We start from the raw sequence: 12,849 nt of genomic DNA, 5'->3' as shown, positions 1-12,849 counted from the left end.
TCCATTGTGTTACTTGTGTTAACCACAATATACTTTACTATATACTTTGTCATATGGTGAACAGCGATAATAGCCGATCTACAAGTGTCGCATCGCGACTCGTTGAGAGCTTGTAGATCCCAAATGTACAGTATGGAGTTAGGACATAAGAATTTGAGTAAGAGCTCAGTGTACAGTCACAGTCATTGTAAAGCTGTTAACTGTCTACAAAGGCCAAGACTCTGTCAGCAGTCGTATGCATGCACATTGCGTGTGCACACACACACACACACACACACACACACACACACACACACACACACACACACACACACACACACACACATCCTGTGTGAACCCCCACTGTTTCAGTCAGTCTGCATCTCTCTCCTCTCTCTCTCTCTCTCTCTCTCTCTCTCTCTCTCTCTCTCTCTCTCTCTCTCTCTCTCTCTCTCTCTCTCTCTCTCTCTCTCTCTCTCTCTCTCTCTCTCTCTCTCTCTTCCTCTCTCTCTCTCTCCCTCACACACACACACACAAGGCTGTTACTGCCTAATCCAGATGGAATGACTGCTGAGGCAGCAAAACACACACACACACACACACACACACACACACACACACACACACACACACACACACACACACACACACACACACACACACACACACACACACACACACACACACACACACACACACACACACACACTACAGCCAATGTGTCTCCATCACAGAATCTATAACCTAATTACAACACAAATGGACACTAATAGGAACAACTACTCTATAGAAAAGCAATAGTTGATCATATTACAAAGACTTGAATGGACATTTCACCCATTCACTTTTTATTCAATCAAATATTGAATAAATTCATTCAGGAATTCTGCTTTGCAATGCTTTGCTGTGACAACCAAGCATAATTTCTTTCCTGAGGAACTAACTCCAATTACAGAACATGTGTTTTACAGTTCATGTTAGATAGTATGACCAAAGTACTTCCAGCCTTCAGTGCAATAATTCTCCAAGGTAGAATTTCACTCTTGTCTTTTACTTATTAGTTCCCTCCCTCTGGTTGATGGTGTGTTATGAAATCTGCTTCTGTAGTGTTTTAGTTGTAATGAAAACCTGCATAAGTTCACGTTGAGCGCTGTTGTATACATTATGTGTTAAAAGTATTAAATATTGCACAATTTAATTGTACATGACTAGACCAGTTTTATAGGCCAGTGATTTTAAAATGTGTCCAAGGCCCAACAATTTCAATTCTCAATTCTCAGGCACACCTGTATTAATAGTCAAAATAGGTGATCTACTCAGATTGGCTATATTCAAAATGTTTGAAAATGTGCACTTATAATGAGTAATGACCTGCCCAAAATAGGGATGCCAGTATATATAAAATATATCTTTTTTTAGGGTATACCTTTTTGTATAGTTGTACATATTGCAAAAGAATGTGGGGTGTGTCACAAATCCCAAAGCACACCTGGACTTCTCGTCTTGTCGCAAGGCACACCAGTGTGTGTGTGTGTGTGTGTGTGTGTGTGTGTGTGTGTGTGTGTGTGTGTGTGTGTGTGTGTGTGTGTGTGTGTGTGTGTGTGCGTGGACACGAAAAGAAGCACCATTACATACTGAACGACAGTTTCATACCCGTTGGGCCACAGTCAAAGTTTCTGACCAGGGAGTGGACTCCCCATTGATGCATGGGTTAAAGTGCTTTTATGTTGTTACCATTTTATGCCTATTATGTAAAGCACATTTGTTACGTAACAACATTGAACTGCCTTTCCGTATGAAATATGAAAAAAAATAATGAATTTCAATTTGCCGTGTGGGAGGTGAGCTGGGTGTCTTTGTCGCTGCATTGGCCTGGGTTATAGCAGGTGTGAAATTGTGTCACACACGGGAACACACACCCACATAGAGATAGACAGGCTGTCAGATATGCTTTCAACATGACAAGTCATCTGTCATCTTCCACCACCCGTTTCTCTTTTTCCTCACTAAATAAAAGCAAATATAAAGGATATGAGTCTATGAGTCTCCATTTTAAAGCCACCCCAAGATACCATGCTGCTCCTCACAACCAACTGGAAATGTTGACTGAAGGGTAGTACAAGAGGACAGGCCATGAACATTAGAGGGTTCATTCTAGAAGCTGTATAATAGATTACTAGATATGTTGTGCGCAAAGTTGGCATTTTGGCCTGTGGGTGGCACTAGAGGAAGGGTCATAGGATCACTCAAACAGTTAGGGTTCAGCCTCCAGGGAGCATGAATGTGCTCACAGGTTTCATGCCAATCTGTCCGTTACATTTTGAGGTAACTTACACATGGAGAGTTCAGCCTAAAGGCCAGTCCACACACCAATGCAACTCCTTGCAACTCCTTGCAACAAAACCATTTTAAGGCCACTCCACACACCAATGCAACTCCTTGCAACTGCCATTTGGGAAAATGGTTGCAAGTAGTTGCAAGGAGTTGCGTCGCAAATCATTGGTGTGGACTGGCCTTAAGGGTGACTCTCTAGAGGAAAGGCCATGGTGTCACCAATATCAGTAGAGTTTATCCATGCATTAAGTCTAATTATTATTAGTTGTATTAGTTGTATAATAATTGTATTATTTCGTTATAAGTGGTGGATGACTGACCAACAGACTGACTATTCTTAGGGCCCCGTCACATGTGGGGCTAAAAATAAAACAGAAACATTCAAGACCATTGATTCTTGACCAAGATTTGTCGACTCACTGACCCTGTCAGTGAGTCGACCTGCTGGCTGTGAATCACTGGTTTGGAGAGAACCAGCCAACCAACCAGGGCAGTCATTCATTGGGATTTAAAAACAAATAGAGGGTCAAGTTTAAGTTTGATAATAGACCAGTAGCTCTGTGTCAGTTCACACAACACAACTGACTGGCTTTAATTACAATAAAATAACACCTGGCGTAGTCTGATTGATCCGTCGAGTTGTCAATCGAAAGTGTCAACAGGAAGACAATACTTAATCTGTTCTACAAATGTGGGCCATTGATCCATTGAATACTGCCTCTGATAGCTACAGTATATAGTACTATGTCTCCTTGCTAATTGCTTTTCAATCCTTCATGTTTCCCTGGGCAATAGTGTGTGAGGAGGAAACGGAAATCCCACAAATTGAACTAGTTCCACGTATCCAAGAAAATCTGAGACCTTGGTCAATCCTAGCTGTATCCTACAGCGTTATTACCAGCCAGTAGCTCCAGGAGGACAGACTTTGTTAAAAGGTCAAGTTCAAACTTAATAATAGATGAGTTTGTCACCTGTCGTCCTCCGATATTTACACAGACAAGGAGCAGTATACAGTACTTCTGCATACAGTACAGTAGAAATACAGTGAGTACACCATAAGACACTATATGCAAGGACACAAACATTGACAGAGACAGGAGCCTTGGAAATGTTGTCCACAAAGTGCCAGGAAAGTCTTAATTCTCCACTGATGTTCCAACCAATTTACATTACTTTTAGTATTGCTTTCTCCATGTTTTATCCATCGTTCTGCATAACTTTATTGTAAAAACACATGCAGCATTCAAGCCCACTAAATGTTGAGTAAGAACCTCAGTACACAGAGCCAAGACACATTCAAATACAGTAGTCCAGTCTAACATGTCTGCTGCCTCTAACATGGCAGCGCTGAGACCCAGCAGCAGCTGAAGGACACAATCAAAAACCTTCCTTCCTTGCTTCCTTCCTTCCTATAGCAATAGACGTTTTTTTTTACTCAAACCACACTTACACAACAACTTCTAATGATGAAGTGAGAACTTTTAGGATTCCGTTTAAACTTTTTAGACTGAATCATCATGAACAACAGAGACAGACAGACAGCTGTTGGCCAGACTGCTTCTAAACTTGACCTCAACTTAGAGACTATTTGAAACAGACCGTTACTGTGTGTCCTGTCCAGCATGGCCAGTACGCCCGGTATATACTCACTCATGGTGCTCGCAGCCCCAACAACCAACAAGCTCCTGTTCTCAGTCACATTTTCCTCCAGTCCAAACAGCAAGGTCAACCAAAACGACACACAGATGACAAGAGAGAGAGAGAGATAGGGAAAAGAGAGAGAGAGAGAGAGAGAGAGAGAGAGAGAGAGAGAGAGAGAGAGAGAGAGAGAGAGAGAGAGGGGGGGGGGGGAGAGAGAGGAGCCGGGAACTAGAAGGAGGAGACAGGGTCGAAGAGAGACAGGAAGAGCAAGAGAGAGAGCGAGAGAGAGAGAAAGAGAGAGAGAGAAAGACAGGGAGAGAAAGAGAGAGAGGAGGGACCCAGGCCAAACTGGTTCGTCATGCCTGACATACCATTGACGCTACCCATATGGACCGCCTCTCTCTCCTTGTCTCTCTCAGCTGGTCCCCTCAGACCACAACCAGATGTAGTAACTTTCTTTCCCTCTCTGCTCCGTTTTGCTCCATTTTGCTCTCTTTGCCATGCGCTATTTTCTCCGTTATTCACTCACTCACACTTTTTTGCCTCTTTCTCTCTCACTCTCCCGCCCACACACAGCACCCACCCTTCCTCTCGCTGTGGCCAACAGTAATCCTAGCTCTGCCTCTTTTTATCCCCCCTCTCCCTCTCTCTCTCTCTCTCCCTCTCTCTCTTTAGTCTAAACATAGCTGACGGCTGGCCGGCACAAAGACATCATTACAGTTTTAGTATTTGACTTCCTGTTTGTTTAATGTCAAGTAAAACCTGTATGCTGACTATACACCAATGTCTGTTAATGTCTGTAACACATCTCAAGGATTTAAAAACTCTTTATCTAACCAGTGTCTTCCCTTCAGCTTCATCTGTCATGATTGAAGTTAAGTGCATCAGTGAATTAAGATAAGCAGATAAGCAGAATTAAGTTGTGAAGAGATAAGTTAAGTGAAGTTGGGAAGAGATAAGACAAAGTGATGAATTAAGTCAAGAGTTAAGTTGTGAAGAGTTAAGTTAAGTGAAGAGTTACGTTGTGAAGAGTTGAAGTTACTTGAACAAATAAATAAACTCTGACGACTATAGTTGTACAGTCCAAGAACATTGTTCATTCTCATTCACAAACAAAGGTCTTCACATCGCCAGACATCCTGTCAGCTCTGGACACTGATGGTATACTGAGGTCAGACAGGACAAACCTCCACAACACAGCCTTTGTGACTACATAACAACCACATGCTGATCCCTAAAAACGCTTCACTTCCTGTTAACTACCATGTTAAGAAAATAACCCATGTTTAATTTAGACACATGGAACTAGAGAGAGAGAGAGAGAGAGAGAGAGAGAGAGAGAGAGAGAGAGAGAGAGAGAGAGAGAGAGAGAGAGAGAGAGAGAGAGAGAGTGAAGAGAGGAGAGTTGAGTAAGAGGATGACATCATTCTTCCAGCAAACAGACACAGTAACGGTGGGTTTCCACACACACACACACACACACACACACACACACACACACACACACACACACACACACACACACACACACACACACACACACACACACACACACAGTAGTTTACTGTGCTATGATTGGACCAGACTCAGGAACTGTCAGTAGTCCCAGTAGTTTACATTCAGCTGTGCCTCCTCTTATATAACTCATTCAGTCAGTAACTCACCCCAACTCTCTATCTTTCACACTGTCTGTCTGTCTGTCTTTTCTTTATTTTTTCTCTCCCTCTCTCCCTCTCAAATTCAACAGGAGCTTCATTGGCCTGACATTAGGTTTCATGAAATTATGTCACGTGACATGTCAGGCGCAGGTGACAAGACATTTCACAGTACAGTAAAGGCATTGATATATTGTCACGTTAAATGTTTAAATGTCAGTTACAATACTTAGAACAAATTAGGTATTTACATTACAAGTTTACCAATATGCCTGTAATATTCTTCTCTTTGTCCATTATTATACAGTACTTCCCAGCTCTTCTGATCACATGAAAATGTCCTCGGCTCTATACTGAGCTAGTACCGTTTATATGGTGATCTATAAATTTAAACTTGATTGGTACTTACATTCTGTTGTACAACGGTGACGTGTGCCAACAATAATAGCAGATTTACGTGGCGCGTTATGAGATCTGCTATTTTTGGCACGTGACACCGCCGTAAGATAAAATATAAATCAGGCTGTACTCTATAACAATAAAATCATTGAAATGGTGTCTTCCTCTCTCTTTTTCCATCTACTACGGTATATAACTTTCTCTAATTCTTCCTCTTTGTCTGCCTGTCCAACATTTTAGTAAACATCCCATAATATGACCGTTACCCAACTCTTTACACCCACCCCTGGCTGGTAACCGTGGAGAATTAACATGGCTCTCCCAAAACCATTCCCATGGCAATGGGGCTGCTTCCATTCAACTCTTTGTGTTCATTCATGATCAAGACTTAAACATGTGCACACACACACACACACACACACACGCACACACGCGCACACGCGCACACGCGCACACACGCACACACGCACACACGCACACACGCACACACACAAAAGAATACCAACAGATAGAGATGGGTCAAAAGGATAAACTACAGGATATGTAGTATATTTATTGTAATCTGGGAGAGAAAAAAATTGTCTTTTGTTTTCGGCTTTCCGCTCAGCAGTGAAAGCCAGTGGTGTAAGTACAGGCAGTGGCCAGAAGGTGGCAGCATGAGCCTGTTACCTCCTCAACAGGACTGACTTTCACTGACCTTTGTTTAACTTTGACAAGATGACAGCAGCAAAGTTTTGTAGCGCTGTGCTGTGCTGTGCTGTGCTGTGCTGTGCTGTGCTGTGCTGTGCTGTGCTGTGCTGTGCTGTGCTGTGTTTGTGTAATCCTATCTCATGGCTGTACACCCTGGGGTGCAATAGCGAGGAATGAAGGGTGGAAAGAAAAGATGGAGGATGAGAGAGGATGGATAGGCCAAGTCCCCTGTGGAATGTCTTTACTTTCACAACTCACGCACGCACACGCACACGCACACGCGCACACACACACACACACACACACACACACACACACACACACACACACCCAAGTCCCTTGGAACTATTCTGGAGACAGGATGTGACAACAGCAAAGGGTCATGAAGAGACACTTTCTCATAACTTTTACCCACCCCAACATGCATGCGCACGCACGCACGCTCACGCACGTGTGTGCGCGCACACACACACACACACACACACACACACACACACACACACACACATTATGTAACTACTCTTGTGAGAAGGGTCTGTTGACTTTCATGGACTATAGTGCTATCCAAACCATCCAACTCCTAACCTGACCCTGAAATATATCCAGTAAAATGGTCTCACTGTAGAGCTTTCAAGCATGACGAAACAAATACAACACACACACACACAAACAGTAATACTACAGCTAAATGTAGCAACATCACACATTGCAACAACTTGTGGGCAAAGAGATTCACAAGTAAACATTAGGACATTTTGAAAGATGAGGTCTGCTATTCCATCCATCCATTTATCTATCTACCGTATCTACCGTATCTATCTATCTATCTATCTATCTATCTATCTAATTTATCTTTAACAATGTCTAAACATTGTTTCCAGATGCAGATGATACAGTTTGAACTGAAGGGGGTAAATAATATGACTTGAAGGGATTAGTGAGAAACAAATTGTTACACATTCATTTGGTGACTGAGCAGATTTCTTTCTCTTCAAATTATAACCCTTGTGGGCAGTACCTGTAGACAAGACCTGCAGACAGTTCATGACATTTTACATGACTATTAATTGTCACACAAATAATTGCGATTAGCGATTTAACTGTTTTTGGCATTGAACATAAGAAGTGAGAACATATAAATAAAATTACATTTCTATTTGTAGGCTTCATAAATCATAAACGGAAATTCCACATGGCAGATATGACAAATAACTCAAACCAATCTATTCAGTCAGACTCGGTATAGCCTACTACACTTTTGTAATGTTTTTGTTTAAATAAGGTTAAGGCGTAGAACAAAGTTCAGTAATATAATAATAATAATGAATTGCATTTTTATAGCGCTTTTCCAAGTGCTCAAAGCGCTTTACAATGGTTCATTCATTCATACAGGTGGGGGACATTGGGAGGTGGAGCGGCGAACAGTCGACGCCAGCGTCCCCACTTTTCCCACATTCACACACCAATGGTGGCAAGCGGGCGCCGACCGAATCATTGGAGGCAATGTAGGGTTCAGTGTCTTGCCCAGGGACACTTCGACATGTGGTCAGGAGGAGCCGGGATTCGAACCGCCGACCCACGGATCATTGGACGACCTGCTCTACCTCCTGAGCCACAGCCGCCCATGATATGGGACAATAAGGAAGTTTTACCATGAGGGACAATTCCAAACAACGAACATAGTGTACTTTTTAGATCGCTTTCTTCTGTAGTTGTGGACTTGTCTGCAATCAATTCCATTGAATCAATTAAAAAACAGCTGAAATTAAAAATATGTTTTTCATATTTTTAGAGCATAACCGTGCTTTTAGGGACTTTTAAATCAAAAGTCCCTAAAATTTCAATCTTAATTACTTCCTGCGAAACAAATATGTAATGCACGATTACATCCGCAGATACTAACCAATTCAACCAATGAAAGAATGATCGACACTTGTCAATCCCATAGTTTGACGGTCAATCCGTCTTCCACACAGAGCTGATGCTAGACACTAGCAACCCAGTTTCAATAGAGTTTAAATTCCATAGCCCACAGGGACGGGATGGTCAGCGTGATGGTTGCACTCTGATTCTGATCCAGTCAGTGATATGCTGAAAAGCACCCTGCCCCTGTTTCACTTGGTAATACGTCACAATATGGACACAAAAAGCCATTGCAGCTGGTCTTTTATGTGATGTTGTGTGATTCATGTGTGCATACAGTGAAGCGGTTCTACCTAGTCTGTGTCTGTGGAGAGCAAGGGAGGAGGAGGTGTATCTTGATATGAAGTATAGCTTACAGTCTGCTTACAGATATCGGGACGTCTGCTGCTGTGTAAAGTTACAGGGGCTCAGGGCGGGGGAACTCACGAGGCAGACTTTTGTTTTTAATTTATGTTTACATTTGACTGTTCATCTATTTTTAATATTCAAATATACAGTAGGTTCAAATTTCTAATATTTGTCCAAACCTCTACCAAAGTTACATTTTACTCCGATCATTCACTCAAGTTTCATGAAAATCTGGCCATCCGTTTTCAAGTTATAATGCTAATAAACATGCAAACTTAATACACACACACAAACAGACAGACCGATTATAAAGCCTTGCCACGCATTGCTGCGGCCAGGGAAATAAATTACCTGTAATGGTCTCTGCATCTCTGTAAGTGGTTGTGAATTCCAGGGACGGGGCTTCACAAAGGTACTCCTCCTCCTCATTGGCTGAATGGAGACCTGGGCCAGGGGATCGCAGTGTGTACTTGCATGATTGTCCAGGGGACGGGATACAGGAAGCGGAACAGGTCAAGGGAGGCAGAGTCTTGGGTTCCAGCTTGGCGCTGATTTGTCACTGATTAACAATGTTACCTGCCATGCCACTACACCTGGAATGGATTCACTGAAGCCAGATTGGACTGCACCGGATCAGAATTACACAGACTGGACTCGACTCTGGATAACTCTATGGTGGAGTAGGTGAAGAAGACACAACTGGACTGAACTGGTCAGATAGGTTGGGGTATAGAACCAGTCCCACACTGCTGGGTCAAGATCAGAGTGCAGAGGATACCTAGGAGAGGAGAGGAGAGGAGAGGAGAAGAAAACAGAAGTGAAAAGAGAGTAGACCATACCATTAATGTATATTGGACCGTTACATTTCCGGTGCCTTTTCCTTTTCCTGAGGAAAAGACTGATTTACAAATTAAATTCTAATATTAAGTATAAGTGATTTAATTTACAGTGCAATTATGTTTAGACAACATTGACACAATGATTATATTAATTTCTGTGGCATTTTAATAACTTTCCAGAAAATGAAAAAAATAAAATAAAAATAAAGCCAATATCAGAAAACAAAATCTGTTTGTACAATATATGGTTGAAGCTGTAAATAGACAATGACATGTAATGATACGTCTCATGCTAATATTGCGGTTGTCATTGTGGTCTAGTCATAAAAGTACTCAGATAAAATGATAAAATATGTGACAACAACATACCGGTAGTCCACAAATCCTCATTCACAGCTCCACCCAACACTTCCTCAACAAAACAAACAACAAGGCACTTCCCTTCCTGCCCTATGGTAAGCTATTAGAACACCTACTAAACTGCTTCAAGGTCTGAGAAACTGAATGTGAACTGTTTGGATCATTTTAAATGTGAAACCACTGCAGTGATCAGTGCAGTGATTCCGTGTCAAATATACTGGGGTACCCCAGGGTTCTATGGTCTCTTAATTTTTTACCCTCAACACCAAATGTCTTCACCGAAAATGCTCTGACTATTTATCTAATGAAATTATAGTGAAATGTTCATAGAAGTAGCTCTGGGTTAATTGTTACATTTGAAGTTGTCACTGCACTAGTACTGTATGAGTCAAAGCCAAGCCGATGAAGTGTTACCACAAGACTTATTTTTGCATCTGTATTTGCATTTGCGTCTATGAACTATCACCACTGGTGGAATGTGTCTTTGACGAAACAGACGTGCTTGATTGCTTAAATAAATCCAGCGTTTCTCAATCACTAAAAATGAGTTGCGAGACATTCACGTCACATGGTCACTGATTAAGAACCTAGAGCTACATTCTCTACAGTATGTACTGTATAAAAGTTGCTACAAATAGTGTTATTAGATAAGGGACATTTACCATACTGGGCTATGCTTCACGTGGTTGGTAATTTTTGGGTCCTCATCTAGAATCCTTGGTAAAAAAAATACTTATTTTGTTTACTGTGCAGACATTCATACCATTCATAAAGCAATTGAAGATTCCAACCCTGCAGCACTGCTGAACCTATTCTGATTGATGAAAATGAAAAACATTGTGAAGATTTTGAAGTACTATGATGTGGGTGGGTAGTCTAGGAACTCTAGGAACCATCATACCAACCTTGGTACCATGGTAGACTTCACTTTCACTGGCCCAGTCTTTACTGTATATGGTTCTGAATCTGCATGATTTAGTTTATTATACGATCATGACATGTCACACTGTGCGACGTGAAACAGGTCGAATTGTGATTATCACCTGGGTTGAATTGAGTCTACGTCAACCAACATGGACAAGAAGAAATAGAAAGGAGGACAATGTTGACATAACTGTGGTCCCATGCAGTTCCCAGAAGGTGCCATACTTGTTTCCGATTTCAATTCATTTCCCCAGAAAACAGGTGTGCCAACTGGGACTACAGTTATGCACAAAGTCGATTCTCCATAGTCACATAGACTAGTAGATAGTGAATAAAAGTTGAATTTTCTGTAACACACACAATGACCCTTTATTTTTACATTTTGTTAGCTGTTACCACTTCGACAATTGTAGCACCAGCCACACAATTTCTGACACTGCCAGAACTCTGACATAGCATAGTGTGTATCGGCCGTCCTTGTCCTTTAACACTGAACAACCCGAGTCGCCCATACGACAAAAGAATCTGTCATGTTTATGCTACGATATGGACATACAGTATCGTCTGGGAGCCAACAACACTCTGACAGCCGATATCGTACAATGTGTGCGGCCGCCTTTAGCCAGCAACCCTATTTGATGGCCTGCCGATGTAGCCTGTTCACTCATTGGAAAACTGTCAATAACCTCTTAGTGTAATCAATGGTCATCACATGACCACTAGCAAGCACTTTGCATTGAAAGCCTGAATTCGAACCCTGAACCAAACACTCACACAAGTAGTTTGTGACAATGACAATTCAACATCTCTTACCTGCAGCTAAAGAAAATATGACATAAAAACCACATAGTCCAAGTGTTTTTCAATGGATAGTAAGTTAATAGCCACGCCCACTAGCTTGGTGTTTCCATGACAGTCAATAATACAGCGTGACTAGTTGTCGCTCCATGAGGCTTCAGTAATAGGATCTGACCTTGCTAGAGGGGGTTTCTCCATTGTGAATAGCAGAGTGGTGATGCATTTTGAGTCATGCCTGAGCCCGGTTTTGTGTGTGTGTGTGTGTGTGTGTGTGTGTGTGTGTGTGTGTGTGTGTGTGTGTGTGTGTGTGTGTGTGTGTGTGTGTGTGTGTGTGTGTGTGTAGTCGATCGACTAGTTGCCAAGTGCGTGAGAGTGAGTTTGTCTAAGTTAATAGATTTTTATCCTATTTTAGTAATGGTTTTAGTTGGCAGGGAACATTTGGCCCAAAAATCCCTAAATTACTCGAGTACTTATTATTTCCACTGATGAGCGATAAGCACTATCATTAGCCGGCAAGTACCTGCCACGACTAAAGTAAGTAAGTAGTAAGCCTTGCCGAGTCATGTGGCCCATAGGGCATGCAGGAGCCTATCTCCGGTTTCTATAGCATGAGGCAGGTTGATGTCCAAGTACATCCCCCAGCCTTGATGTAAAAGTAAACTCCCAGGACATGACACTCGTGTCGTATGTCGCAGGGATCTACCCCCAATCCAACCCTTGATGCTGAGTGCCAAGCAGGGAGGCATAGGGTCCCATTTGTATAGTCTTTGGTATGACCCGGCCGGGGGATCGAACACTGACCTCCCAATCTCAGAGCGGACACTCTAACCACAAGCTGGTTCTGCCACTACTAACCACATAATATCTTGCAGTTGCAACTCTGTTTTTGCATTCTGTCAAGTTTGGAGAAAACCCACTTCCTGATATTAAGTAAAGTGACTGTATGAAACATTTATGAA

The 12,849-nt window shown here is 42.1% G+C and overlaps 1 protein-coding gene across 2 annotated transcripts in view; it reads right to left on the bottom strand.

Annotated features, from left to right (window-relative positions):
* trak1a (trafficking protein, kinesin binding 1a) overlaps positions 1-9,521 on the bottom strand; it is a 42,204-nt gene extending 32,683 nt beyond the window's left edge. The window contains exon 1 of one of the 2 annotated variants that reach the window (XM_080427677.1): positions 9,321-9,521. Coding sequence is in view for 1 of the 2 variants with exons in the window: in XM_080427675.1 (XP_080283801.1) it covers positions 4,326-4,341 (16 nt within the window). In the remaining variant the exon portion in view is untranslated. Of the gene's footprint in view, positions 1-4,325; positions 4,532-9,320 lie in introns of those variants that run through there. The other variant, XM_080427675.1, reaches the window with a different exon arrangement.
* Between the last annotated feature and the right edge of the window lie 3,328 nt (positions 9,522-12,849).

Source organism: Gymnoscopelus braueri (assembly GCF_963280865.1).
Source record: "Gymnoscopelus braueri genome assembly, chromosome: 4".
Classification (NCBI taxonomy): Eukaryota; Metazoa; Chordata; class Actinopteri; order Myctophiformes; family Myctophidae; genus Gymnoscopelus; species Gymnoscopelus braueri.
The sequence above is the reverse complement of the archived record's forward strand: the minus strand, read 5'-3'. Positions and strand labels throughout refer to the sequence as shown.